This window comes from Coturnix japonica, chromosome 19 (assembly GCF_001577835.2).
Source record: "Coturnix japonica isolate 7356 chromosome 19, Coturnix japonica 2.1, whole genome shotgun sequence".
In the NCBI taxonomy this organism is placed as follows: domain Eukaryota; kingdom Metazoa; phylum Chordata; class Aves; order Galliformes; family Phasianidae; genus Coturnix; species Coturnix japonica.
In genome coordinates this window covers 4,828,407-4,855,278 of record NC_029534.1, presented here as the reverse complement: position 1 = coordinate 4,855,278, position 26,872 = coordinate 4,828,407, and the positions used below count along the sequence as shown (strand labels likewise).

The 26,872-nt window shown below is 59.8% G+C and overlaps 3 protein-coding genes across 10 annotated transcripts in view; 1 reads left to right on the top strand and 2 right to left on the bottom strand.

The window, feature by feature from the left end:
* Positions 1-42: 42 nt before the first annotated feature.
* Positions 43-7,539, bottom strand: ANKRD13B (ankyrin repeat domain 13B). 3 transcript variants are annotated; one of them, XM_015881025.2, is made up of 15 exons: positions 7,367-7,538; positions 4,785-4,920; positions 3,878-4,002; positions 3,755-3,800; positions 3,531-3,674; positions 3,271-3,460; positions 2,991-3,057; positions 2,821-2,902; positions 2,693-2,757; positions 2,492-2,622; positions 2,235-2,392; positions 1,991-2,143; positions 1,750-1,910; positions 1,121-1,201; positions 43-1,036 (listed from the first exon to the last, which is right to left on the bottom strand). In XM_015881025.2, exons 1-15 carry the CDS (start codon positions 7,475-7,477, stop codon positions 809-811), a joined length of 1,878 nt encoding a protein of 625 aa, XP_015736511.1. In that variant the 5' UTR covers positions 7,478-7,538; the 3' UTR covers positions 43-808. The 3 variants fall into 3 exon arrangements, with proteins under 3 accessions (XP_015736511.1, XP_015736512.1, XP_032304254.1); XM_015881026.2 differs by having other exon boundaries at positions 1,125-1,201; XM_032448363.1 differs by having other exon boundaries at positions 2,693-2,902; positions 7,367-7,539.
* Positions 7,540-9,010: 1,471 nt separating this feature from the next.
* GIT1 (GIT ArfGAP 1) lies at positions 9,011-16,649 on the top strand. 5 transcript variants are annotated; one of them, XM_015880562.2, is made up of 22 exons: positions 9,013-9,176; positions 11,352-11,485; positions 11,558-11,670; positions 11,758-11,863; positions 11,943-12,029; positions 12,111-12,241; positions 12,331-12,425; positions 12,509-12,551; positions 12,802-12,828; positions 13,077-13,125; positions 13,221-13,293; positions 13,884-13,981; positions 14,063-14,174; positions 14,257-14,384; positions 14,471-14,623; positions 14,712-14,939; positions 15,064-15,117; positions 15,360-15,446; positions 15,548-15,621; positions 15,687-15,869; positions 15,943-16,006; positions 16,078-16,649. In XM_015880562.2, exons 1-22 carry the CDS (start codon positions 9,125-9,127, stop codon positions 16,288-16,290), a joined length of 2,304 nt encoding a protein of 767 aa, XP_015736048.1. In that variant the 5' UTR covers positions 9,013-9,124; the 3' UTR covers positions 16,291-16,649. The 5 variants fall into 5 exon arrangements, with proteins under 5 accessions (XP_015736052.1, XP_015736048.1, XP_015736050.1 ...); XM_015880564.2 differs by lacking the exon at positions 15,064-15,117; XM_015880563.2 differs by lacking the exon at positions 12,802-12,828 and having other exon boundaries at positions 9,014-9,176.
* Positions 16,650-19,455: 2,806 nt separating this feature from the next.
* TAOK1 (TAO kinase 1) overlaps positions 19,456-26,872 on the bottom strand; it is a 56,828-nt gene continuing 49,411 nt past the window's right edge. The window contains exon 20 of one of the 2 annotated variants that reach the window (XM_015880561.2): positions 19,456-25,181. In XM_015880561.2, the coding sequence (XP_015736047.1) occupies positions 24,720-25,181 (462 nt within the window). In that variant the 3' untranslated portion in view covers positions 19,456-24,719. The remainder of the gene's footprint in view (positions 25,182-26,872) is intronic. The other variant, XM_032448422.1, reaches the window with a different exon arrangement.

The following is a 26,872-nucleotide window of genomic DNA, read 5'->3' as shown; positions in this document are numbered from 1 at the left end:
GGGAATCTCTGCCCACCCCCCACACACCAGGCACGAAGAGGCTCCTCTCAGAGCGTTTATTGGTGTTGGCCACAGTCGGAGCTGCTTGGGCTCCCCCCAGCCCTGGCCCAGACGTCACTTGTGGGGTGCATGGATGGGGGGGAGAGGGGTGCCGCTATGAAAAGTCCCTTTGGGGGCGACCCCGCAGTCCCCCTTGTGTGCAAAGAAGGAACAGCCCGGGGTGGGGAGGTGGGGACCCAGGGTTTAGCACCATTTGATGTAAGGTTTTACCAGTGGTGGGGGGCAGTGCCTGGGATGAGGGGGTGCGGCGCTGCCATGGTTGGGGGGGGGCATCCGAGCAGGGCAGGGAGGGTGCGAGCACAGGGTAAGGGGGTGACACCGGGCATCCCTTTGTGGGCCCCCCCTTGGTTGCCCCCTTGGCTTGGGGGGAGGCCATGGAGCCCCACATGGGCTGTGGGGTGCAGTGGGGCCGAGCCCCCCCTGTTGGCAGGCAGAGCAGCTCCCGGGTAAGTGCACTTGGTAGCGCCTGGGCAGTGGGGCCAAGGGGGGGGCAGAGCCCCATGGCTCTCATGGTGTCCCCATGGCTGGGGAAGTGTGTGCCCCCGCGCCTCCCTGGGGTCAGGTAGGGGGGGCAGCATGCAGGATACACCCCCTGTTCCCTGCCACTCCCAGTGCCCCCCAGCACTCACCCCTGCCCTGGCTATGGGGCCACCGCCCCCCCTATTTGTCCTCTGCACGGGCTGTCCCCCCACACACCCCTCCGTGCCCCATACACACATCCCCAGGCCCCTCATCGGGGTAGGGGGGCTCAGCGGGGGTAGGGGGTCACTTCTCCATCAGGGAGAGCTGCAGGATGCGCTGCAGCTCCTCTTCCTCCTGCCGTGTCCGCCGCTCTCGCTCCTCCTGCTCCCGTGCTGACAGCGCCATGGCCAAGCGCAGCTGCTCCGCGTAGCTGGGAAACAGCGTGCTGGGCCCCCCGCCGCCCCCCGGCACCGGGCTGGAGGGGGGCCTGGGGGCTGCCGTGTGCTGGGGAGTCCTGGGGGGGCACAGCACGGCATCAGCACAGAGCCCCGGGGGGACCAGTGGGGATGGGACCTGCTCCCACACCCCCGGACCTTACCAACCTGTCTCCCCGGCGTCCCTCGTGTGACATGGGGTGGGTGCCTGGCTTGCTGTTGGTCAGTGCTTCCCAAATGGTAACCTGGGGGAAATGGGGAGGAGATGAGGGGTCAGAGGGGGGGGTAAAATATGGCCCCAATGTGACCCAAGGGGGAATGGAGCAAGTGTACAGTGGTGGGATGGGATGGTCCTCATGGGTTCCTGATGACAGCGGGGGTGAAGAGGTGGTTGGATGAGGATGAGAAGGATGAAGATGGAAAATATGAGGCTGTTGGATGAGAACAATGTTGGGTGACATTGAGGAGAACCAAGATGTTGAATATTATCAGGAGGATGAGGAAAAAGCTGGATGAGGAGACAGAGGGTTTAGGAGGAGGAGGAAAATGGCTGAGAAGAATGAGAAGGATGTTGGATGAGGAGGATGAGAATGAGGAGGATAAGGGTATTGGGTGAGAAAAATGTTGGATGAGGGGATGAGGCTGAGCACGCTGGATGAGAAGGATAAAGTTGGATGAGGCCAAGGAAGATGAGATGGCTGAGACTGTTGGGTGAAGAAGGAGGAGGATGAGGAGGATGGGGAAGATGAGGAGGATGAGGAGGATGAGGAGGGGCTCTCCCCACGGTGCCCACCTGGTCGTACTCGCTGCCTGCTTCCAGCAGGCTCTGCTGGATGGCAAACTGCAGCAAATCATCCTCATCCTCCCGCAGAGCATCCTGGTGGGTGCCCACCACGCTGTACCCCCGCGGCACCTCGAAGAGCGCTGGGTCCATCTCACACGCCCGGCAGGACGCTGTGGGGAGACAGGTGTGACTGGGCACCCCAATGCCTGCGTGCCCCCAACCCACCGCATCCCCTCGCCCCGCCAAGTACTCAGGGAGCTGGAGCTGCTGACACTGGAGGAGTCGCTGCTGGGTGATGGGGCCTCACTGCTGGGGCTGTTGCGCAGAGAACTGACAGGCTCATCGCACCCATTGAGGTTCCCAAAGGTGATGCGGGCATTGAGGATGTGAAAGATGGGGATTTCTGCCCAAAAACAAATAATAAGGAGTGGAGAGGGATGCCGGCTGTGTGCCCCACTGGGCTGTGCTGGTGGCACCCCCTATCCCCCCCATACCAATCTTGACGGGGAAGCCGGGCGGGAGGCGCAGGGTGATGAAGTCGCGCAGCTTGGCAAAGAGCGCGTTGCTGATGGCCATCAGGTCGATGATGGGGGCCACCTGCTCACAGAGGGACAGCGGGTGGTCCTCGCACAGCCACAGCTTCGCCTTGAACCTGTGGGGGGGGGACAGGCGCCAGGATGGGGGCCCCGGGAGCCCCGCAATGGCAGCACGGTGTCATTGGGTTCCCCTCCTCCCTGCTTGCCCCCCTCACTTCTGCGTCTTGGTGGTGAGCTCCATGGGCCGCCCCATGTCCCTGTTGCCCAGCTCGAAGTTGGGGTTGAAGTACTCCTCAGGGGTGATGGCGGTGGGGTTGGCGTGGCTCAGTGTCTGTGTGATCAGCGTCTGTGGGACAGCACGATGCGGTGATGGCGGCTCAGCCATCACACACAGGGACCATCACACACACACTCACCCCATTGTTGGGCCCCACGTGCTGCTCGGCGATGCCCAGGAAGGACTGCAGTGGGGTCTTACTGCCTGTAAGAGGGGGTGTGAGGCCGAGCACTGCAGCGCTGTGCCCACCACTGCCCCACACGCTACCTTTGCTCTTGCCCTTGTGCTGGTCCGAGAGGTGCTCCGTCCGCGTCCGTGTGATCAGCTCCACATTGGATGCGCCGTAGACCTGTTCAAGCAGGGGGAATGTCAAAGGTTGATGTTCCCCAAAAACCAGCTGTGCTCATCCCACCCCAGCTCAGCCCCCTGCCCCTCACCTTGGCCTCATACCCATTCACCATCTCTGTCTTCTCGCTCCTCCAACCCAGAATCCCAGATTTGTTCCTGGGGGCGACACGGGGTGCTGTCAGGGAGGGATGGGATGGAGTTGGGTTGAGATGGTTGGATGGAATGAGGTAGAATGGGATGGGATGGGTTGGGATGAGATGAGTTGGGATGGGTTGGGATAAGATGTCATAGGATGAGATAGCATGAGGTATTCCCACTTGGCCAGACAGAGATATGAGCAAAGGGTTGAGTAGCAATGTCCCTGCCCACCTCTCAAAGGCGATGTTCCTGGTGTCCAGGTGCGTGGAGACGATGGGCGACGTCAGCCGACCCATCACCTGCTCCTCTGTGGGCTGCACAGCAGCCAGCAGCACCTCCTGGTCATGGCCAGCCAGGGCCAGTGTCTCTGAGTAGACCACCCGCCGGTCATGGTCGATCTCCATCACCACTGCGCTGGTGTCTGTGGGGAGGGGACGTTCAGCACAGGGACAGCTGTCGTCCTCCACCGCATCCCCCAGCCCCCTCCTCACCTTGTCCCTTGAAGATGTAGCTGCGGCGGCCCCGCTGCCACGTCATGTGCTCGAAGCCCAGCAGCGTGGTGTCCACCCGCAGGCTCTCACCCCGCTTCCACACCTTGTATGTGTCACTGGGGCAGATTTTGGACACAAGAGGCACTGGGGAGAGATGGGGATAGCCCAGATGGGGATGGGGACACGCTGTGCCTCACAGTGGGCTGCACTCTACCCAAGCTTACCCCAGCTGGTGAATTCCCACTTCATCTCCACGTAGAAGTCCTGGGCCTGCCAAGAGCAGCGTGGTGAGCAGGGGCCCAGCAGTGATGCCCCCAACCCCATAGGGCTCCCCCAGCCCTGGGTACCTTGCGCAGCTTCTCCAGCAGGATGGGGATCCCAGCCAGGCGCTTGATGGCTCTCTGGTAGTCGCGGTAGCGCAGGACCAGCTGCACCAACTCCAGGTCACGGGTACTCACGGCCTCCTGTAGCACTGCAGGTGACACAGCACAGTGCAGAGCAGCACAGCATGGCACAGTGGGGCACAGCATGGCACGGCATAGCATGGTGGGGTTCAATATGGTACAGTGTGGCATGGAATGGCACAAGGCGCTGCAACATGACGTGGTGCAGCACGGTATGGGATGGCACAGTGGGATGCAGCATGGCACAGTGCAGGCAATTTGGATATTGGGATGGGCCACAGTGGGATGCAGCACGGCACCTACAGCACGGTATGGGATGGCACAGTGGGATGCAGCAGGCACAGTGCAGCACAGGTATGGGATGGCACAGTGGGATGCAGCCATGGCACATACAGCACGGTATGGGATGGCACAGTGGGATGCAGCACGGCACCTACAGCACGCGTATGGGATGCGACAGTGGGATGCAGCATGGCACAGTTGCAGCACAGTATGGGATGGCACAGTGGGATGCAGCATGGCACAGTACAGCACGGTATGGATGCACAGTGGGATGCAGCATGGCACAGTATAGCACGGTATGGATGGCAACAGTGGATGCAGCATGGCACAGTTGCAAGCACAGTATGGGATGGCACAGTGGGATGCAGCATGGCACAGTACAGCACGGTATGGGATGGCACAGTGGGATGCAGCATGGCACAGTGCAGCATGGTATGGGATGGCACAGTGGGATGCAGCATGGCACAGTGCAGCAGGGTATGGGATGGCACAGTGGGATGCAGCACAGCACAGTGCAATGCATGCTCCCCTTGGGAAGCAGGTTGCCCACACTGCAGGCCCTGCTCACCCGTCCAGCCGCTGCGGTTCTCCTTGCCCACATCAGCTCCATGCTTCAGCAGCACCCGGGCGCACTCCAGGTGGCCCAGCGTGGTGGCCAGGTGCAGCGGGGTGCGTCCTCGGGGGTCCAGCTGCTCGATGTCGGCCTGGTGGGGGGCAGCGGAGCTCAGGGGAAGGCGAGCTATCCGGGACTCTCTTTCCATGCCCTCCCACAGCCGCATCTCCACCCGACACAGCCGCAAACCGGGGGAAAGCCCCCATTTCTGTGTCTCCGGGGGGGGCTGTGTCCCAGTTGCCAGGCAGCAGCTCTCGGCAGCCCCCACCGCGGCACGGCGGGCGACGCTGGCGCACGTGTGTGTTCCCCGCGGAGCAGCAGCCGGGGGCGGGCGGTGCTGCGTGAGCGGAGCGGCTGCTCTGAGCATCCCCGGCCCCGGGGAGCCGCGCTGGGGCTGTTTGTGCCAAGCCCGGGGGTTGGCAGGGAACCAGGCACCAGGAATTCCCCCCCTCCAGATTCCTCCCCCCCCCGAGGCAGCAACGTGCCCAGCGCCCCGCACAGCATCGCACCCATGGGGCAGTGACCGCCTGGGATGTCCCCAGCACTGGGTGTCACTGGGTACGGGGGACCCCCAGGTTCCCTTTAACAGCCCCGCCCCCCCCCCCCCAGCTCCCCAGGAGCCCACACGCTGCTCCAACACTCTCCAGGCGACTGCTGCTTCTTAATTGCACTAATGAAAAGACTCTAATTAAAGCGATTGCCCCCCAGCCGAGGGAAGGGTGCTCTGTGGGGTTCCCTGGCTGCATCCCTGACCCGGTGCCGTGGGGGGACCAGGGCCATTGATTTGGGGACACAGCACCGGAGCCAACCCTGTGGGATGCAGCATGACCCAATTTTTGCCATCAGCTCTGAGCCCGGGGGGGCACAGCTGTGTGTCCTGGGGCTGCGACACCACTGGGGATGGGGACACGGCTGGGGTGGTGGCAGTGCCCTGTGGGGCTGCAGCATCATCACCCATTGTCCCACAGCCCCACAGCCTGTCCCCAGGGTGGGGGAGCTCAGAACAGGCACAGAACCCAGCTCCTATGGCAGCAGGGGATACGCGGCTTTGCAGGGTGGTGGTGCCATGCTCTGCTGTCCCTGCACAGCCCTGGGGGTCCCTGTGTTGTGGAATGGGGCAGGCTGCAGCGTGGGGCAGCTGGGCACAATGGGCTCCATGTTAGTGCTGCCACATCCTCGTGCTGTCCCCACCACGGGGTCTTGCTGCCTTTTGCCCCCCGAGGAGGAGACAAGCGTGGCCTGGCACCTGGCGCTGACATTCAGCATAACCCACACATGGCCCTTTGTGGGCTGCCAGCCCTATAGGCCCACACATACTGGGGGGGCACATGTGGTGCTGCTGCCCCCCACGGGTGTCCCCATGCAGAGGACAGCAGCCCCCAGCAGTGCCCATCCAGCCCAGGGATGCTCTGCTATGCACAGGGCTGCGCTGTGTCCCTGGATGCCCCTGGGTAGAGGTGGGGGGCTGCCCCCCTTCTTCCCCTAAGCCCCCCCCAGCCCCGGGGTCAGGCCTGCAGCACCCATACCCTCCCTCATACCCTGCCTGCATGCAGGGTCGGAATTGCTCTCGCTCTGACAATAGGGACATGGAGGGTGGTGAGGGGGCCAGAAGATGGTCCCCATTGGGCAGGGGGGTCACTGTGAGCCCCCCCCCCCACCTGTACTACCCCACATGCAGCTTTGGTCTGCACTGCAACGAGAAAACCGACCCCAGATGACACTGCATCAGCACAGTGGTGATGGGGCAGGGGGTGATGCCGGCAGACAGCTCCCCCCCCCCCCCACAGATGGCCCCACAATGGAGACGGGTGTGGCGAGAGCATCTCTGCATCCCAATGGCAGCATCGTAACACGAGGAGACCCCTGCCCACACCCACCCTGCTGGGCCCCCAGCACCCCGGGGTGGCGGGGGGGCAGGTGGCAGTGACTGTGGCTGGAGGGGGGGGGGGGAAGGAAGGCATGGCCTCCTCCAGAGCCTGCGGTTTCCTGCGTCTTCAGGGTTGGGTTTTAATTACCTGAATTGCAACGCCAATGGGGAGATGGAGGCTGGAAGTGGGGGGAGCACACACAGAGAGTGCCCCCACCCTGCACAGAACCTCCTGGCTGCCTGGGGCTGGGGGCTGCGCTTCAGCAGAGCAAGGCCTTGTGTGCCCCCCCCCCCCGGAGGGTGGGGAGCTGGGGCGGCTGTGCTGGCTGCACCCCACCTCCGGGGAGAGGGAGGGGGGGGCTGGTGCTGGGGAGGAGGCACAGAGGCCTAGGAGGGAGAGGGGAACACGTGGGGAGGGATGTGGGGGGTTGGGAGTGGGGGGATGCGAGATGGGGGGGATCTCTGCTGCTCCGGTGACGGCTGTCACAGCGCCGGGGGGAGCACGAGGGGACCCCCACCCCATCAGCATCACCGCGGCAGGAGGACCCCAGCCCCAGCCCCAGCCCCATCCCTCTCCTCAGCCCCAGCCCCGGCCGCAGCCCAGCTCGCAGCGTTGCATCAGCCCGAACCGAACCGAACGGAACCGCACCGCTCCGCACCGCCGCCCCACCTGCTTGGCGCTGAGCTCCCGGTCCAGCTCCCGGGCTCGGTTGTGCCAGACGAGGTAATGCAGCGGGTATCTGCCCTCCGGCCCCTTCCTGCCCGAGCAAGACGCGAGCATCCTCCGTTCATGCTGGAGCGGCGGAGCGGGGCGCGGGGCGGAGCGGGGCGCGGGGCGGGGCGGAACGGGGCGCGGAGCGGGGCGGGGCGGTGGGGGGGGGGGGGTGGGTGGGAGCCGCCCGGACGGTCCCCCCCGCATCTTCCCCCCGCACCGCCCGGCCTCATGGGACTTGTAGTCACTGAGCGCGGCGTCGCCCCTTCCTCCTCCTCCTCCTCCTCCTCCTCCTTTTCCTCCCCGCACCCCCCGCCGGCCCTATGCCCCCCCCCATTGTATGGGGCTGTTCGGGGACGGCTCCGCAGCGCCCGAAGGCACAACCTGAATTCTTATCGCACCCCCCCGCTCTCCCCACCCACGGGCGCTCAACACGCAGCAGCGCGACCCCCGCGATGAGCCCGTGGGGTGCCGACCCCCCCCCGGCCCCATTTCCCTTTCCGCCCCCGTCCCTCCGCTCGTGTTTTCCGGCAGCCGCCAGAGAACAATGCGAGGTTGGGCCCCACGGCTGCCCCCCCCCCACCCTCCGACCCCTCCCCACGCCCCTATGGGGTTCCCGCGGGGTCACCCCGCTCCTTCCCCGCCCCTATGGTGGGCTGTGGCCGTGACGACCCCCCCCCAAAGGTCCCGCTGTCCCGTGACGTCACGGCCATGCAGCGGTGAGCTCAGCGCCGGGCGGGTGCAGCGTGACACGGCGCTGTGCCCCCAGCCCCGGGCGCTGATCGGGGTCCCCCGGGCTGGGGGTGGCGCCCCCCGACCCCATCTGACAACGGCACAGAGATGGGCACCCCCAGTATCAAACCCCCCCACACACACTATGCCAGGTTCAGCCATCGTGGGGGTGGGGGTCGGGGTGATTTGGGGCCTCGGGGGTGCGGGTGCAGGATGGGACCCTGGGCTGGGAATGGGGCTGGGGGCAGGGCCGGGGAGTGCATGGAATCAGAACCGGGACATGGGCTGGGTCAGAACCTGGAACGGGACACGGACCAAGGCTAAAACCAGAACCAATGGATGCCTAGAATGAGACCAACTCAGAACCAGGACCAAAATGAGAACCAGGCCCGGGTCCAGAGGATGCCCAGGATCCGGATCACTATCAGGACAAGAACCAGGGGTTGTCCAGGACAAAACCGGGACCAGGACAAGGTCCAAGACTAACCCAGGACCAAGACCAGGAGCAGGGAATACCCAAAAGCAGGACCAGAACAGAGGCAGGGAATGCCCAGGAACAGAACCAGGATGGGGACAAGAACAAGGAGACGCACAGAATCAGGACTAGAACCGGGACCAGAACCAGAGGATGACAGAGCCGGGATGAGGACGAGAACCAGCACCAGGACGGGCCCCGATCCGCCCCAAAGGGCCGCAGCTCCATCACCCGCTGCTGCTCAGGGCGCGCCGTGACTGCGCTGCGCTGCGCTGCGCTGCGCGGGGCGGGGGCGGTTCTGCTCCTCCTCCGCCGGGGCCGGGCCTGAGCCGCTTCCTGCGGAGCCGCCGGGGCTGCGAGCAGCCGGCAGGGCAGGCGGCAGGAGGGCGAGGCGGCCCCGAGCCCCGCCGCCCCCCCCCGACCCCTCCCCAACCCGACCCCCCCATCCCCCCCTTCCCCGGCCCCGCTCCGCGCTGGCGCAGAGACCCGGGCCCGGCTCGGCGCTGAGGATGTCCCGGAAGGCGCAGCGGGCGGAGGTGTGCGCGGACTGCAGTGCCGCAGGTAGGGAAGGGCCGCGCCCGGCCCCGTCGGCGTTATCCCCCCCCGACCCTCCTCCACGCGGGGCCGTTCGCAGTTCGGTTGTGCGTGTGCCTCCATCCCCTCCCCCCCAGCATCAGCACCTGGATGACGCCCCCCTCCCCCTTTGCTCTGGACCCCGCTGCCCCGCTCTGAACCCCCAGCTTTGTACCCGCGATACCCCGGTGCCTCCCTCCCCCCCCCGCACCCCCTATTTACCCCAGGGGTCCCAGTGACCCCCACCCTTCCTTCACACCCCGTGCTGAGACCCCAGGAGCCCAGGGTTCCCCCTGCATACCCTGCCGACTCCCTCTTTGCCCACAGCAACCCCACAACGTGCCCTAAATAAACCCCCCCCCCGTTCCCCCTGCAACCCTCGGTGCACCCCATTCCCCATCCCTTTGTACCCCTACTTTCCCTCTCGGCACCCAGCACTGTGCCCCCCGGTGCCCCTGTTCTGCACCCAGGAACCCTACAGTGAGCCCTAAAATGCCCCCTGTGCCCCCCAGACCCCTTGTTCTATCTCTTACAGCCCCTTGTTGCCCCCCATTACCCCCCACTCTTCACCCCCTACTTTACCCCCGGGTTCCCCTTTTACACCCCGCACTGGGAATCCCCGCTGCACCCCATTATCTCTATAACATACCCTAAAGATGGCTCCCCCCCCATATTGTGACCCCCAGACCCATCCCTGCGGCGCTGGGGGCAATGAATGAACGTTGAAAGCGGCTCAGAGCCCTGAGGATGGCGGCCACGTGCATGGGGGGCTGCGGGGTCACCCACTGCTGTGGGTCAGCCCCTGTTATAAGGTACCCGGCGGTGCCGAGGTTCCTATGGGGGAAATGGAAAGCTTTTTCTCCCAATCCCTTATCGCCCGGCGGCCATGGGAGGAAATGAGTTATAAAGTCCAGAGGCCGCTTCCGACATCGCGGGGCCGGGAGCAGCCGGTGTCGGGATGTGCGGGGTGCCCGGCTCCGGCATCGCCCCCGCGGCGCAGGGATGGAGTTTCCCATTGCTCCGGGTTATGGGGTAGCACCGTTCTGCTGTGCCCTCAGCCGCCCCGATCCCAATGAAGGAGGAAGGGGTGGCACTGCGAGGTGCTGTATGGGGTGCTGTATGGGGTCCTATATGGGATCCTATATGGGGTGCTATATGAGGTGCTATATGGGGTGCTATATGGGGTGCCCCCCCCCCGGCACGCAGCATCCTGTTCCCGGCAGCGCCCCGTGGGCCGCGGTGCGGAGGCGCAGATGCGGCGGTGCTGCTGCCAAGCGCTGCCATCTGCCCGGGCGGTGCTGCCAGGATTTGGGGGGGGGGACGACGACAACACTGCCTTGTGGCCGCTGCCGGCTGTGCCCCCCATATTAGAGGGGTCGGGGCTGCCTGGTGTGGGGCAGCAGTGGGGTTTTGGGGAGGGGGTGGGAAGGAAGCGCCGCACTGGGTGATGGGGGTGGGTCGCTGGTGGTGCTGCTGCCCCCTCCCACCCGCAGCCCTTCCTCCCGTGGGGCGGCGCGGTGTTTGTGTAGGCCCTATAGATGCACAACACTCCTCTGCTATGGCACAGGGACGCTGGGGACCGTATGGCCCACCCTGCCCCTGCCCCCTGTGGAGGGGGGGGTGGCACCCCATCTGTCCCCCATCCCTTCTGTTGGTGCCGGGGGATCTGGACCCATTGGGGTGCTGGCTGTGGGGAGCTGCCCCCAAAGAACGGTGGGGCCCCCGTGGCTGGAGCGGGGCCGGTGCCAGCACAGTGCTCAAACGTCCCTTTGTTCTCCTGGGGACACAAAGGGCTCCAGTGCGGCCGAGCGGGGCCGGGCAGGGGGCGTGGGGCTGCTGGGGGGGGCACAGCCACTGAGTCCGTGATGGCTGAGTGGGTGGGAGGGCACCCACCTGTATGGGGACACCCGCAGCACAGGGGACACAGCATCGGCACGTAAGGGTGTATTGCACAGTGCTGGCATCGCCCCCGCTGCTGTCAGCCCTTCTGATGAGGGGGCCAAATCCTGCCCCCCCCCCTTGGTTGCTAAGGGAACCCTTTGGGTTTCCCCTGGCGATGGGCTGAGCCCCTCTCCGTCACCCTGGAAACCGCCATGTTGCTACGGTGACGCTGCCCCCCCCCACACACAGCCCCCCCTACATAACACCCCACGCCCCCTGCAGACCCGGGCTGGGCCTCCATCAACCGCGGTGTGCTCATCTGCGACGAGTGCTGCAGCGTGCACCGCAGCCTGGGCCGCCACATCTCCATCGTCAAGCACCTGCGGCACAGCCCCTGGCCCGCCACGCTGCTGCAGGTGGGTGCACCCGGGGGGGGAGGTTACAAGGGGGGTGTCCCATCGGCTCACTGTGCCCCCCCCCATGCATAGATGGTGCACACCTTGGCCAGCAATGGGGCCAACTCCATCTGGGAGCACTCGCTGCTGGACCCGGCGCAGGTGCAGAGCGGGCGCAGGAAGGCAAATCCCCAGGATAAAGTGCAGTAAGTGAGGGCTGTGTGTGGGGATGGGGCTGTGGGGATGGGGGGAGCTGTGGTGGATGTCCCCCCCCCCTCACCCTGTGTCTCCAGCCCCACCAAGTCAGAGTTCATCCGCGCCAAGTACCAGATGTTGGCCTTCGTGCACAAGCTGCCGTGCCGGGATGATGATGGTGTCACCGCCAAGGACCTCAGCAAGGTGGGGGCACGGTGTGATGGGGACCCCCCCTTGGTGCTGCTGACACTCCTGGCACTGACTGCTGCCTCTCCCCCTGCAGCAATTGCACTCCAGCGTGCGGACGGGCAACCTGGAGACGTGTCTGCGGCTGCTCTCACTGGGGGCTCAGGCCAATTTCTTCCACCCGGTGAGCTCTGGGGGGGGCAGACAGCCCGGGGGGGGGGGCATGATGTTGTCATCACGGGGCTGACGCCGGCTGTACCCACAGGAGAAGGGCACCACACCGCTGCACGTGGCTGCCAAGGCAGGGCAGATCCTGCAGGCAGAGCTGCTGGTGGTGTACGGTGCTGACCCTGGTGCGCCCGACGTCAATGGGAGGACACCCATCGACTACGCCAGGTGAGAGCGTTGGGGTGGTGGGGGGTCGTGTTGGGATGGGAGGGACGTGGCCAGCCCAGGGTTGGTGTCACCCCGGCCGTGCCCCGTAGGCAGGCGGCCCAGCACGAGCTGGCAGAGCGGCTGGTGGAGTGCCAGTATGAGCTGACCGACCGGCTGGCCTTCTACCTGTGCGGCAGGAAGCCGGGTGAGTGCTGCACCCATCGCATTGCATGGGGGGGTTAGGAGGGGCCGGAGGGGCTGATCTCACCACCCCTTATCTCTGTGCAGACCACAAGAACGGGCACTACATCATCCCGCAGATGGCAGACAGGTGAGTGCCCGGTGCTCACAGCTGCGCCACCACCACTGTCCCCCCTGGTGTCCCCACTGGGCCGAGGGGGGGACCCCACAGCTGTGACCACCACTGGAACATCACATGGAGTGTGCGTGTGGGGGGCTGTGTGTGTGTATATGTATGTGTATATATGTGTGTGTGTGTGTGTGTGCTGGGGGGGCCACACGCACGGTTTAACGTCCTCCTTTATCCTGTTCTTCCCTCCACTGCTGCCTCCGGAGCGCAGGGTGCGCCCCAAGTGCATGGCACAGAGGTATTGTCCGCTCGGCGCTCGCACCAGGGACCCCCCCGTGCCGCCGGGGTGGGCTGTGGGTGCTCAGCACCACCCGCTGGGGGGCAGTTGGGAGGGGGGGTTGTGCTCACCCTGTGCCGCCCCACACCCTGGACCCATAACTGACAAAGCCACCATGGGGCCCGCAGGGCGCAGCTGGGGAACGTCTGGGAGGGGTAAGAATGGGAATAACCCCAACTTTGTGTCCCCCCACCTCATGCATCCAACAGCCTGGACCTGTCTGAGCTGGCCAAGGCAGCCAAGAAGAAGCTGCAAGCGGTGAGTGTGGGGCTGGGAGGGGTGGGGGGCTCAGCTCTTGGTGTTCCCCCCCTCCCTCGCCCCCAGCTTGATGCTCCCCCCCCCTCCCACCACAGCTCAGCAACCGCCTGTTTGAGGAGCTGGCCATGGATGTGTACGACGAGGTGGATCGGCGCGAGAACGACGCGGGTGAGCGGGGCTGGGGGTGGCTCTGGGTGTCCCGTCCCCCCCCCGGGCTGGTGCTGGCGTCCATCCCGGCACAGGGAGGAGCAGAGCCCGGCGCTCCCCCCGATCCGATCCGCACCGCAGGCCCCTCCTTCCTCATTCCTCGGCTGGGCTGGGGGCCGTTCCCTTCAGCGAGGGGCTGTGCTGTGCTGGATCGGGGTGCTGGGCGCTGGAGGTGGGTGCTGGGACCCCCCGGGGGGTGGGGATGAGCCTTGTGGGTACACCCCGTCCTCGAGTCAGGGTGGAGGGGGGCAGCCCTTTTCCATGGTGGGTCGGTAGGATTGGGCACACTGAGCTTTACCCTTCACTCAGCTGGGGGCACCCAGAAGGGATCTGGGGGTCACAGATGTGCAGGGGGCCCCCCCAGGGCAGACTGTGGGGCTGGGGGAGCTCATTCCCTCCAGCCCTGCTGGGCTCTGCTCCCAGCCCTACACGCTGGCCCTGCGCCCGCGCCTGCGTCCTACCAGCCCCGCAGCCTGCTGGGGGGGGGACGGCACCTCCAGGACCCCGGCCCATAGGGTTGGGTGCCCCCCTGACACTCCCCCTGCCCGCAGTGTGGCTGACAACGCAGAACCACAGCACGTTGGTGACCGAGCGCAGCGCCGTCCCCTTCCTCCCTGTCAACCCCGAGTACTCGGCCACCCGCAACCAGGTGAGACCAGCGCACTGCTCAGACCCCCCCTCGTGCTCAGACCCCCCCCCCTCACTGCTTTTATCCCCCCCGCCATCTCAGGGCCGGCAGAAGTTGGCCAGGTTCAACGCCCGCGAGTTTGCCACGCTGCTCATCGATATCCTGGGGGAAGCCAAGCGCCGGCAGCAGGGAAAGAGCCCGCTCAGCCCCACGGGTGAGAATGGGGGCAGCCGGGGTGGGAGTAAGGCAGGGTGGGAACATCTCCCACCCCCAGCTGAGCCCCCCTGGCCCCGCAGACGCCCTCGACTATTCACTGAGGAGCCAGAGTGACGTGGACGACCAGCACGACTACGACAGCGTCGCCTCCGACGAGGACACGGACCAGGAGCTGCTGCGCAACGCGTCCCGCAACAACCGCGCACGGGTGGGCTGCAGCCCCCTCCCCACCCAGACACAGACCCTGACCCACCCCCTCCCTGCTCCTGGCGCTGAGCCCCTCTCCCTGCACAGAGCATGGACTCCTCCGACCTGTCGGACGGCCCCATCACGCTGCAGGAGTACCTGGAGGTGAAGAAAGCCCTGGCTGCTTCTGAGGCCAAAGTGCAGCAGCTGATGAAGGTGAACAACAGCCTGAGCGATGAGCTGCGCCGGCTGCAGCGCGAGGTGTGTCCCGGACCCCCCTCCAGGCTCCCCATTTTCCCTTTCTCCCCATTCCATCCCCCCCCACTTACTGCTCCCTGCCCCGCTGCAGATCCACAAGCTGCAATCAGAGAACACACAGATCCGGCAGCAGGCGGTGCCCCCACACCCCAGCCCAGCCCCCAGCGAGCGCCCCGAACACGGGCACCCCCCCGGCACGGCCCCCCTGCACCGCCGTGACCGCCAGGCCTTCTCCATGTACGAGCCGGGCTCGGTGCTGAAACCCTTTGGGCAGCCGGTGGAGGAGCTGGTGACTCGGCTGCAGCCCTTTGGAGGCGGCGTGAGTACGGGGTGGGCTTTGGGGTGGGCTGCGTTGGGATGGGTTATTGTGGGGAGGGGTCTCGGGGTAGCTGCAGTGATGACAAGCTGGGGGTGGCGGGGCTTTACTCTTCCGTGTGTCGCAGGAGGTGGAGGACGAAGCTCTGTACTCCATGCACATCCCGGCCAGCGTGTACCGGGTAAGGGGGCCGCAGCGGGGGCGGCTCCTGCATGGCACGGGGGGGCTGTCGGCCTCCCGAGCTCCTGGGACGTCCCCCACCCCTGCAGCGCCGGGGAACCCACAGTGGGGCCGGCAGCCGCGGGACTTCCCTGCATGCAGGGTGGTGGTGTCCCCTGTGCTCGTCCTCCCCTGCACGTCACCGGGCTCGTCTCTGTGCCCCCCCCACTCAGCCCCTTTTTCCCCCCTCTCTTCCCCTTCCAGATGCGGAAAGGTCCGTCGGTCTCCTCCATGCCCTTTCCCCCGTCCTCCCCGCTGCTCTCCTGCCCACCCGATGGTGCCCGGCACATGGTGATGTACCGGGGGGGTGGGGTCAGAGTGGGGTAGGGGAACCTTATTCCTGTATGGATATGGGGCCGGGCAGGGCATAACACTGTGGCTCTGCCCTACAGAGCAAACTGGACCGGCACGGCAGCGGCACCGACAGCGACTATGATAACACACAGACGGGCGAGATCCTGCTGGGGTGAGTGATGGGGATGGGGGCCGCTGGGGGACACGGAGCTGGCATTGACCCCTGTGTCCCCACAGTGTGGAGGGGAAGCGCTTCGTGGAGCTGAGCAAGGACGAGGACTTCCCACATGAGCTGGACCCGCTGGACGGGGAGCTGGACCCTGGGCTGCCCAGCACGGAGGACGTGATCCTGAAAACCGAGCAGGTCACCAAGAACATCCAGGAGCTGCTGAGGGCTGCGCAGGAGTCCAAGCACGACAGGTAGGGCTGCGGTGTGAGCGTGGGGCCGGGTGATGCTGTGCCCCACATCGCTCAGCCCTCTGTGTGCCTGCAGCTTCGTGCCGTGCTCGGAGAAGATCCACTCAGCGGTGACGGAGATGGCATCGCTCTTCCCCAAGGTAGGGGTTGGGGGTGGCCCCGCCGGGCTCCCATTGCCCTATATCCATGTCCTAACGCTTTCCCCGTGCAGAAACCGGCGCTGGAGACGGTGCGGAGCTCCCTGCGGCTGCTGAACGCCAGCGCGTACCGGCTGCAGAGCGAGTGCCGCAAAACCGTGCCGCCGGAGCCGGGCGCAGCCGTGGACTATCAGCTGCTGACACAGCAGGTCATCCAGTGCGCATACGACATCGCCAAGGCGGCCAAGCAGCTGGTCACCATCACCACCCGCGAGAAGAAGCAGTGAGTCCAACACGGGCTCTGCTCTGCGTGTCCTCCCTCTGGTTTGGGCTGAGCGCGGTGGCTGTGGCAGCAGAGCTGGTGCTCGGCCCTGGGGAGCTGCCTTGTACAGCAGCAGCCCAAGCCTGCTCCTACCTTACCCAGTACACAACGTGTGCCAGCCAAATGGGGTGGCCACGTTCTCCTTCCCCCCTCCCCGCGGCCGCGCTCCCCCAGGGCCGCCCGCAGCATTACACTGGACAGGGGATGCCTGGAGGCCTTCCCCCCCTTTTCTCCCCTCCTGGGCGTCCTGCCCCGCGCCGCGCTCCCTCCTGTAAGATGTGTCCTTGTACATTTGTATCAATAAAGATGTGAGCGTTGCACGGCGCCCGGCTCCATCCCATCGTGTCCCCTCGGCCCGGACCTGCTGGCTGTGGCAGCCTGGGGGAGGATGGTGATGGGGCAGAGGAAGGCTCAGGGCACAAGGGGCTGCGCTGCACTTGGAGCACAGCGTGGGGACGGCTGGCTGTGCTGAGAGCAGCAGAACGTGCTGCTTAATGAATGTCAAGCTGGGGGCTGGGCCTGCTGCAATCCCTGCTGGGCTGTGGCCTCCATTAGGAAACATCACCCCACGCTCCCCCCTCTATAGCATTGCAGCCCCCCCCCGGCACCCTGCAGCGCCTTCTGTAATGTGGGGCGGGGGCTTCAGAGGGCGGGTATAACAGGGATGGAGCACCTCCATCCTGCCCCCATTTCCCAATCCCCATTGTAACCTGCTGCCACAGTGATGTGTCCCCCCCACCCCCCTCCATGGACACAGGCCGACACTCCGTGTACTAAAATTACTTTATTACAGTTGATTTTTTTTCTTTTTAACATTTCCTTTGCTATGATACAAAGGATACTTACAAACAAAATATTACATATGACCTTATTTTATTTTTTTTTTTCCATTTTTATTATTATTATTTTTTTTTTCCTTTTTCTCTTATTTTCTGACAACTTGGTAACAGCTTTAAATGCACAATCTATACAATTAATACAGGTTATATATGAGCTATAATGTATGCTGAACCAGAAGAATACCAGAATACTGACAATATACTGTACATTGAGCCTTACCAGATCGCGCTCGTGGCATTTCCTATGAGAAGGAAAACGCACACCTGTAGGTTCACTCATAGCAGCTGGTGCTCCCAGCCATGGAAGCAGGCAGGAGTTGGGTTCCCATCCGGATCCTTCGCAGCCCATTGCTATGGGTGAGGGCCTGGAAACCTCAGCCCAGTGTTCATAGAACAGCAGAGATGTGTGTGCTCTACCTGCGGCACGAAGCCACCATGGCTGGGCTCTCCACTGTGACCCCGGGATCTGCTTGGACCCAGAGGAAACCCCACATAAAGAAATGGGGGGGGGGGCTGAGTGAGCTCCTGGTGGGGTCCTGGGTGAGGAGGAGGAGGGGGGAAGCAGCCACAGCCCTGCAGCTCGAGCCCCTCCAGGTGTGCGCTTCCCTCCTCCCGCTGCACTGATAAGGTTTTACCTTTTTATGTTTTGATTTCTCTTTTGAAAGCAACCAGCAAATGTTGGGTTTGGTTTGAAGTCGACCAGCATTAAGGGTGACTGAGCCGCCCCTCCTCCCCCACCCCGCTGCATCCCGGCCCAGAAAAACCCACACGGGTGGTGGAAGGGATAAAACAACAAGGGAGGAGGAGAGGAAACGGGGGGTGGAAAATAGGTTGGGAAATAGCGGGTTGGAGTGAAAAGTTCATGGCTTGTGCAAAAGGAAACACAACCAAACCCCCCCAAACGGACTGAAATTAAAAGCCAAACCCAGGAACAGGCTGGAAATAATGGAAACGAATGGCAAGGAATCTCTAGAATTCAAAATATAAATAGGATGTCTGGCTGACTGGTAGAAGAGTAGGTCCTTTAGGTTACAAAAAGGAAGATACATTCAAGAGGCTCTGAACCCAGCGGGGTAACCGATGTTAAACTCGTGTTAATAGTTAGGCTAGAATTCTCAAGTTTGTCTTTTAAAATCTTCACAATACAAGCAAGCTATTTGGTAAATGTACACTATACACACCTGACACAGCACCTCCTACCCCCATCACAGCCACCTACCCGCTCCCACACAACACCAAGGGCTGCTCACAGCCAACGCTGCGGGGTCAGCGCCGGCCCAGCCACCTCCTCGGCCGCTCACACGTCACCAAAGGGCCATCTCCTTTCTCTTATACACACTTCACTTTGTCACGTTAATTATTTACATCAGGGCTGCCCCCCATCCCTTCCCTCCCACCCTCCCACCCCCCCCTCCCCGTGTTTCGGCTGTTTCTAGGCAGGGAACAACGCTCCCGTTCCAAGCAAGCAAGGAGAAGGGCTGGAGGAAGGATGCAGGCGGTTCTCGCCATCCCCGCACACGAGGACGCGGCTCCTGCGCGGATGCTCAGCCCTCAAAAGCTCCATCCCCACAAACCAAAGGCAGCCGGACCCGGCCCTCGAGCACAGCCTCACCTGCACCCACAGCCCAGTGCCTGCAGCTTCCTGGGATGCTCAGCATCGCTCCGGGCTCCGGGCTCAGCTCTGCCGCAATACAGCGGGGTGCGCGCCCAGCTGTGCTGAGCTGCGAGTTGCCATAGAAATGCGTGATCCTGGAGCTAAAAGCAGGCAATGATCTCCAATGAAATTCCTTTTTTTCTCCTTTTTCCCCATTTTTTCTTTTTTTTCCCTTTTTTCTTTTTTTTATTTTTTTTTTTCTTTTTTTTATCCTCCAGTAGGTTTAGATGAGCTCCGGGCTTCGAGACAAAAGCACCGAGAAAAGGGAGAGGGGGGAAAACGGCATCATTTCTACAGAGGCTGGGATAAAAAAAAAAGAAAACCAACCCAAAAAGAGTCATCAGACGGCATTAAAACCACAGCACAGAAACGGAACCCGCTGAGCTCAGCCCCCAGAGCCGCCGGGCTGCCCACCCTGCGGCACATGGCACAGAGGGACCCACAGCTCCCCCAGCAATACAGAAGCACAATTCCTTATACAGCGTCACCTGGACAAGCTCAGGGACTGGATGCATGCTGCACTACGACTGGCAATTACAGTAGCTTTCTGCTAGCTGGCACAGACCGTCATCTAGAAATCTTAGTACAAAAAAACTTAAAAAATACAGAAACTAGGTCAATTTGTTAACTACATATGTACAGATAATTACAAAGTCTTGGTTTTTTGTTTTTTTTTTTTCTTTTTTTCCACTCACAATCATTCAACTAATTGTCAGTGAAAGTTCAAACTGTGCATGTTCTGAGGTACCCGTACTCAGGGGTGGGGAGCGGGGCCGGGCTCAGTGGGATAAGCAAGCAGGGAGGGACAGGCCGTGCTGGGATGCAGCACCCCGAGGGCACCACGGAGGAGCAGCCCAATGGTCCCATAGCAAAGGGCTGCCCCCCGCCTCCCCCCCAGGAGCCTGCAGGTGAAGTGCAATGGTCAGAGCCCGCAGCTCAGTGGTTAAGGTGCTTGTTGGCCGCCAATCTGCTTTGCTAAGTCCCTCTCCGGCTGACAAGGCCTTCCTCCCCATCGCGCAATGGGATTGGGGCCACCTTGCAGGGTGACATTCGCCACAACCACTGGCTTTTCCTTTTGGCCGTCGTCAGCTCCCCACCACACACACATCTCTCAACAGACCCCGGCACGACGGCCTTGTAAAAGTGCAAACTGACACAACCACAGCAGAGCAACCCTGCGTGTGCAGCCCATGGGCATGGATGGCACAACCCGACCCAGACCTCTCCTAAAGCCCTGCAAGAAACCTTCCAACAAGGAGAGGGGAAAATCAACTCAGAACTCTCCAGCAGCACAATGAAGACCCGTGTTTGGCACTCTGCTAAGCTGGCCAGGCCTTGGGGCTGTGGGGGACGCATAGCAGGATGAACAGCTGCGACCCGATGCACCAATGAACCATTTTGAACCATTTTTAACCCCATCTGCCCAATGTCTTGCTAAGATACCGGGGTCTCAGAGGATCAAGGAGGAGGTCAGAACAAGAGGGCTTCACAGCTTGAGGGCAGCCATCCGTCCAGCATGGCACCCAGGGGAGAACCATCCTCTGCTCACGGGACTTGAGTAACAAAGCACACGTGCCTAAGCAGAATAAGGAATGCACCAAAACTGTATCTATACGTATGTCAAGTGTCTACTCACACATATAATAAATCATCCAACATCACCTCTCTTGCCACCCTCCACAAAAACCTGCTCTAGCCACAAACTGCAGCAATGGGAGCACCAAAGGTTGGAGCCCACAGTGATGCTGCTAGGACCGAGCTGAGCCCACGGGACTGAGCTGAGCCCACACGCCCACCTGCTGCTCACCACCCCTCAGCAGCTCTGTGCTTCCCTACCACTACACCACCTTGTTTTCTTCTACTGCAGCCTTCCGACTTGCCGGCACCCTCTGGGAGCTTTCCAGCACGCTGCTAGCTGCTATCCTGCCCTCCTGCTCCCTGCAAAAAGAAAGCAATGATGAACAGGGCTCTGTTAAGGAAGGGCTCCTGGCTGCGCCCAGCCCCTGCACACATCATGCCCTTGTCCTTGATGAGCCCCGCAGGGCCCACAAGCAGAGAATGCTACAGAACAGCAGAACTGAAGTGCCCTGGCAGAACTGCACAGAGGGACTTGGGTGCGTGCACACCCACACACAGAGAGTATAGAAATATATACAAAGGAGATACCATATATATATATATCCAGAGATGTGCGTATTGAACGGAGTAATGGTCAACAGTGGTACAATACAATTTATTGCCTCTCAAGAAATGGCACATGAAGAGGGTGAGCGGGGCAGGGCAGCTGGCAGTACAACAGGCCCTTTCCCTGGGGACCATAACAGCATCATTCCAGGACCTACGGCGGTGCACGCTGTGCAGGCTACAGCTCACGTGCAGTGCACGCTCTTCTGAAGCATGGGGGCTGATGGGGAGCAGAGCAGTGCCAGCCTGTCCCCGAGCCAGGCAAGAGGTGGCTGCAAGGAACATCTGTGGGAAGCCTGGTATCGTACCACACGGATCTCTTCAACACCTCTGAAGCCCATGGGCTGGCTGGGAGGATGGGGTGCAGGCAAAATGGAGCTGTGCCATTTCAGCACTGCACACCAGGAAGAAGCACGGAGCACACGATAGGGATGGGAAAGATGGCTGCTGCCTCCCAGGGAGCCTTGAACTGATCTTAATTAAACAACAAAACAACAATCAGATTGGATGAAGAGGTGAAAACGCTGGCTCCTCTGCTTGCGTTTCTGTTTTGTTTTCCATCTCTGAGCTAAACTACATCAGAACTTCAGGTCTTTGCAAAGGGGAAAAGAAAACCACCAGCAAATACCATCCCAGGTGTCCAGCTGCTGACTGGAGACAAAGCAGTCAGCCCACCCAGCAGAGCTCCCCCAGCGTTAAACACAAGCACAAAAGATGCAACAGAACATCTTTGCTGAGGTACCGGAGCAGTTCCTACAACGTACGGTTAGTTATTCCTTAAGCCAAGGTTAGGGCACGGCTGCAACGAGCGCCATCTGGAATCACAGATCTCAAGTTGAAAAAACAAGAGTTTGCAAACTGATTCAGAAATTGTTTGCGTCTCTCTAGCGGATTTCTGAGCAGTTCATGCACCTCACACACCTCCAGGACACAACCTGAGTCCCTCCAGCCATGCTGCACAGCGCTGCTTTCCCAACAGCTCAGCCTTTCATAGGGCAGCCTCCTTCCCCCAGGCACACACAGGGACACACACATTTAGACCAGTTGATCTGAATCAGTTTTTGCAAACTATTTTAATTAAAATATTAACTTGTTGGAATAAGTCCAGGTCTGCACATGATATACATGTAAAAATGGTTACTACACAATTCTTTTTTTTTTTTTAATACAAAAAAAAAAAAAAAAAAACAAAAAAACAAAAAAAAACCAAACCAAAACAAAATAAAACAAACAAACAAAAAAAGCCAATAGGGGATAAGCCATCATTTGGATTCAGCATTCAGTCATGCTCCACATTACACAAAGAGATGGGTTGAGAGGATCCTGTGGAAGTAGCTCAATTGAAGCCAGAGACTCGACCAAATTCAAACCATAACAGAAGCAAAAGAAGGAACCTGTGGGCACAGCCTGTCCCACTGCTGCTGGCAATAGAGGAGCTGAGCTTCACGCCCTCGTGTTAGCACCGTGCTCTGGACACACACCGCACACTCACATGGTCAATGCCAATACAGTTTGAGGGGGGTTTGGCCTTCCCATTCTTTTTTGGTTTGTTTTTGTTTGTTTTCCTTCTCCTTTCTTTTTAAAACCTAAACCCTGTTTTGCTGCATTCGTATCAATATTGCAATGCAAAAAAAAAGTGACCCCAAAACATCCAATTCCGCGTGAAACCAGAGCAGAGGAAGGGATGGGACAATTCATAGCCACCACTGTCCACAGAGGACGCGGTTGCTTCCTTGGGACCACTCCTGCAAACTGTTTGGACTACAAGGCTCCTCACCAAGGGGCTGCAAACAGCTGTCGGTAGTTCGGGTCTCCCATCTGAGTGATATGCTACGTCAAGATGCTAAGGAGCCCCGTGGGATTCATTGGACACGGGTGGAGTGTTCGGGGTTGGGAGTAGACGTTAGTTTAGCTAACGAAAGAACGTCGCCCTGTTGAGAGTACTGAACAGCAGCGAGACACTAGAGTATTTACTATATAAATATGTCACGTGGACAAACACATTCGGAAAACCTTGCTTTTGAGCCCTATCAACATAGTAAAGGCAAATCCTAGAGTTAGCAGCTAGTGTTTTCTTCAAGATGATTAGTGTGCAAGGAAAAACATTTACAAAGAACCCTGGCTAGTCAGTCCCCAGGACAGAAAGCTTTGACTCGAGCCAAACCTGCACTCCTCCTAACCCCCACAGTGCTGGCTGCCCCAGCCTGCTTGGGCACTGACACGAGCACGGCAGCATCTCCAGTTCCCAGCACTAAGGGACAACACTATGCCACAAAGCCTCTCGCTTCATTAGTCTCCCTGACCTTTTATCACCGTATTGATTCCACGGCCTCCTTTGCTTCCTTTCAGTAGTACAGCAGCTCCAACGAGCCTCTGGAAGTAGTGCCTTCTTGCATGGCGTGATATGCTGCCAAACGATCACAGCATCTCAAGGGACTTTAAGAGTTGTAAAGTATTGCAGCAACAAAAAGAATAAAAAGGAGCCTCACATGCAGCAAGATCTACAGTGGTGATGTGGGTTAGTCATCAGCTGGGAAGAGTCATTGGCTCAGCTCCTCCTGGTACACTGTGGCAACTAAACATTTCAACAGTTGGCTACACTCTACATGTAAACAGGAAACTGCAACAAGCCAAAAAGGTAATAAATTGGTGGATGTAGTATAACAATGAAAAAACCCGATCAATGGCATTTTGTGACTATGGCATCCTTCAAAACACCTCTGGCATTTGAGACTGATTGGCTGAAATTCTAACATTTCTGAATGGAGCAAAAAGGACTACGCTGGGCTCCAAGAATTATTCTGATGCTTAGCTAAGATGAGATGTCACAGTATTAGCTGTACAAGTGCATTACTTACACTCCTCTGCCCAACCTTGCCTGAGCTACCAGCAGCACAGTCAGGGAGTGCTAAAGCAGGAATACAACTTCTAACATTTCTAGCCCGTTCCCTCCCAGCAGGTTTACCTACAGAGTTCTCGGGAAGCTGACCAGTGCCTTCTGAGAGAGCTTCACTTCTGACACAACACGGAGCCGGCACTTGGGTAGAAGGGCCCTGCTGAGCCCCGGTGTCTCCTGGCCTCTCTTCTGACCCTTCTTCCTCACCTACAAGTCTTTGAAGATGCCTCCTGGCGGAGGCAATACCCTAGAAATGTTTCCACGTTAATGACAAATAAAAACGGAACAGAAGATCCAGCTGTTCCTCCCCTGGATGTTGGTTTAAAAGGCAGCTTGCCTGGTTTTTGCAGGGTGGTAGTTGGAAATTTATGGACATGGGAGGAGGTCTCTGTTCTCCCTCAGACTTCCTACGGATGGTGTGACGCGGGCAGCCTGAGGCCCTTTCTGTCCCTGTCAGTGTTACGACCACCAGCCAACTCTTCTGACTAATTGCATATATTTCTCAGACTCCCTCCCGAGACCCCTCCAAAAAGTAAAACAAAAACCAACAAACAAACAAAACAACAACAACAAAAAAATAAACCGACAACAAAAAACCACCCCGCCCCCCCCACCCCCCCACAAACCCTGCAGCCAAATACTATGACATCCCAGTTAGTAAACACAAAACGTAATGCTTTACAAAATGAATACAATATTCCATGTGCACCCAGCTTCCACACGTCAGCACCGCACTGAGGAGGCTGCTGGGCTGGTGTCTGTAGGCAGTTTCTGTTGGCAGACAGCTCCAGTGGAATTGCCACCCTCAGTTATTGTTTAAGTTATGTATAAGACATGTGTGAACCATTGGATATTTGTGAAGTAACACTTGTGCTCCTGCTCATGCCCTGTTCCGTCCGTCCCCCAGAAGCTGTCCGCCTCAGAGCCTGGGGGCTGTTGCGGACCCCTATCGCACTACCTCGAGGTACCCCCTGCATGGGCCCCGAGGGGTGACCCCATGGCTGGGGTCCACCTTGCATTGGATGGCCCCAAGCTTGCGGTGGGCCACCCATGGGATGACCCCAGTGAGGTCCTGCACCCCCAGTAGGATTGTGGGACCAGCCAGAAGCTCCCGGGTAGCTGTGGCTGAACGCCTCGGGGGAGAGATTAGAAAGAACCATATTACTAAAGCCTAGCCTCATGCTTTCTGAGTCAAAGGCTTCGATCTCGCGAGCTTGACGCTCCAGCAGGCTTCGTATCCGTTCGGTACGCTCGTTCTGCAACGCCAGCATCTCCTCCTCAATCTGGGAAGAAAAAAAGAAGAGAGTCTGTAGCAGCAGGGCTCCTTCATGGGCACGGCCTCAAGTTTCTGAAGGACTCTGAACACCAAGCTAATGGCAAATCTTCTCCACGTATTTCTGCAGGAGATAGGATCCAACTCACACGTCCACCAACAGACTGTTCCTAATGCAAAAGGATAAGCCCCACAGAGCTGTGCATGGCAAAGCACGGTGAGCACCAGCTGGAATGTTTCGCTCCCTGTTCCCTCATGAACACAGAGCTTTTCAGGGATGTGAATCCCAAGTTTGCAGTGATACTAACAATGTGACATAGGCAAATCTTATAGGAATACAGCTTCCATAGAAACCTACTGGGAAAACATCTTTAAATACCAAGCACAGTATCTACAAACACCTGCCAGCACTGCTTAACATGACCTGCACTGCTTGTAGCTGAATCTGTTGATGACATTTGCTCTTTTCTCCAGGAGCCAACATAATAGCCCACATTCAGTTTCCTCGTCAACATTCATTGGTCAGATTTTCTTAGCTCCCATTTAGCACCTGTTATCTATCCATTTCCTAAACTGGTCATGTTACCCTGCTACCTTCTCTAGTGTGTGTGGCTGAAGAAAGCAGGCAGCAATGCTTGTGGCGTGTGGCAGATTATCAGCTGAATGATATGAACACAGTGACAACTCCAATTTCTTCCCTGCAACACTTTTCCAAATCAGTTTCCAACAGTACTTTGTAAGGGCACTGGGACCAGCTCTCTGAGTGCTGGTAACATGGAGCCTCTCAACACCCATCAGACAGGGCCAGAAGCCTTTCTCATTGAAATCTTTGCAGTCAGGTGGAAAAGCAAAGAATCTTTTCATTATCTTCTTGCCAGCACTGAAAAAGCAACATTTGGCCTCATTGAAGAAGTCCAGAAGGGTAAAAAGCAGTAGGTAAGACTTGCAGCATAGCTCCCTAGCATCTGCTGTCAGCAGTGGCGCAGCTCAGGCGATATCTCAGGCTGTTCTGAAGGCAGCGGGCAGAGCATTGTACTGGTAAGCACCCTCTTGCCTTAGTCAGAGAATCTGCAAAGTGATTTCATCTGGAGTTTAGGAAACAATCTGCTCCCGTGTGAGTCATCTCCTGAGCCATTTCAGGCTCTCAGAAGCAGCCTTACCCACTCGCCTGTTTCTTGCCGCTAGGTGAGCGGCTCTGGGTCTCTGCAGAGCAGCTTGGCTTACTCTTGCTGAAAGCCATGCAGCGCTCAGCAGGCCTGCAAGTGGCAGAAGAGGAAGAAGCTGCCTTCTCTAGTGCTAGCTCTTTCAAACGCTGCAATTTATCCAAGTGGAACCCCCTTCTCTTTCAGAACTGCAGCTCTCCAGCATGTCTGGCTGCACACAGCTCTCAGTCTTTGTGCCAGTGAAACAAACGGGACTTTGTGCAACCAAGCTGCACAGACAGGCATGCCTGACACCCTGTGTGAAAATGACATCGCTTAGAAACGACCTCAGGACACGGGACTCTGAAGATGAGATGTTAGAGGCACACGCAAAGGAAATGAGTAAACCTTTTAAAGGCCTTCTTGGGATAAGCTCAGTACTGCTGCAGTACAAACAACACAGCACCAGGGTGTAACTCGGACAGAGCCTCAGACACTGGCACTTAAAAACTGGGCATGGAAAGGGCTGGTTACTCCCTCCTGAGCCCAAGTCAGACAT

Coding starts and splice junctions, on each gene's coding strand:
- ANKRD13B (XM_032448363.1), bottom strand. CDS start 7,477: ATGCTCGCGTCTTGCTCGGGCAGGAAGGGGCCGGAGGGCAGATACCCG. Junction 2,623..2,692: donor ACGTGGGGCCCAACAATGGG/GTGAGTGTGTGT, acceptor GCTGTCCCACAG/ACGCTGATCACACAGACACT. Junction 1,037..1,120: donor GACGCCGGGGAGACAGGTTG/GTAAGGTCCGGG, acceptor GTGCCCCCCCAG/GACTCCCCAGCACACGGCAG.
- GIT1 (XM_015880562.2), top strand. CDS start 9,125: ATGTCCCGGAAGGCGCAGCGGGCGGAGGTGTGCGCGGACTGCAGTGCC. Junction 14,385..14,470: donor CCCGCAACAACCGCGCACGG/GTGGGCTGCAGC, acceptor CTCCCTGCACAG/AGCATGGACTCCTCCGACCT. Junction 15,118..15,359: donor TCCCGGCCAGCGTGTACCGG/GTAAGGGGGCCG, acceptor TTCCCCTTCCAG/ATGCGGAAAGGTCCGTCGGT.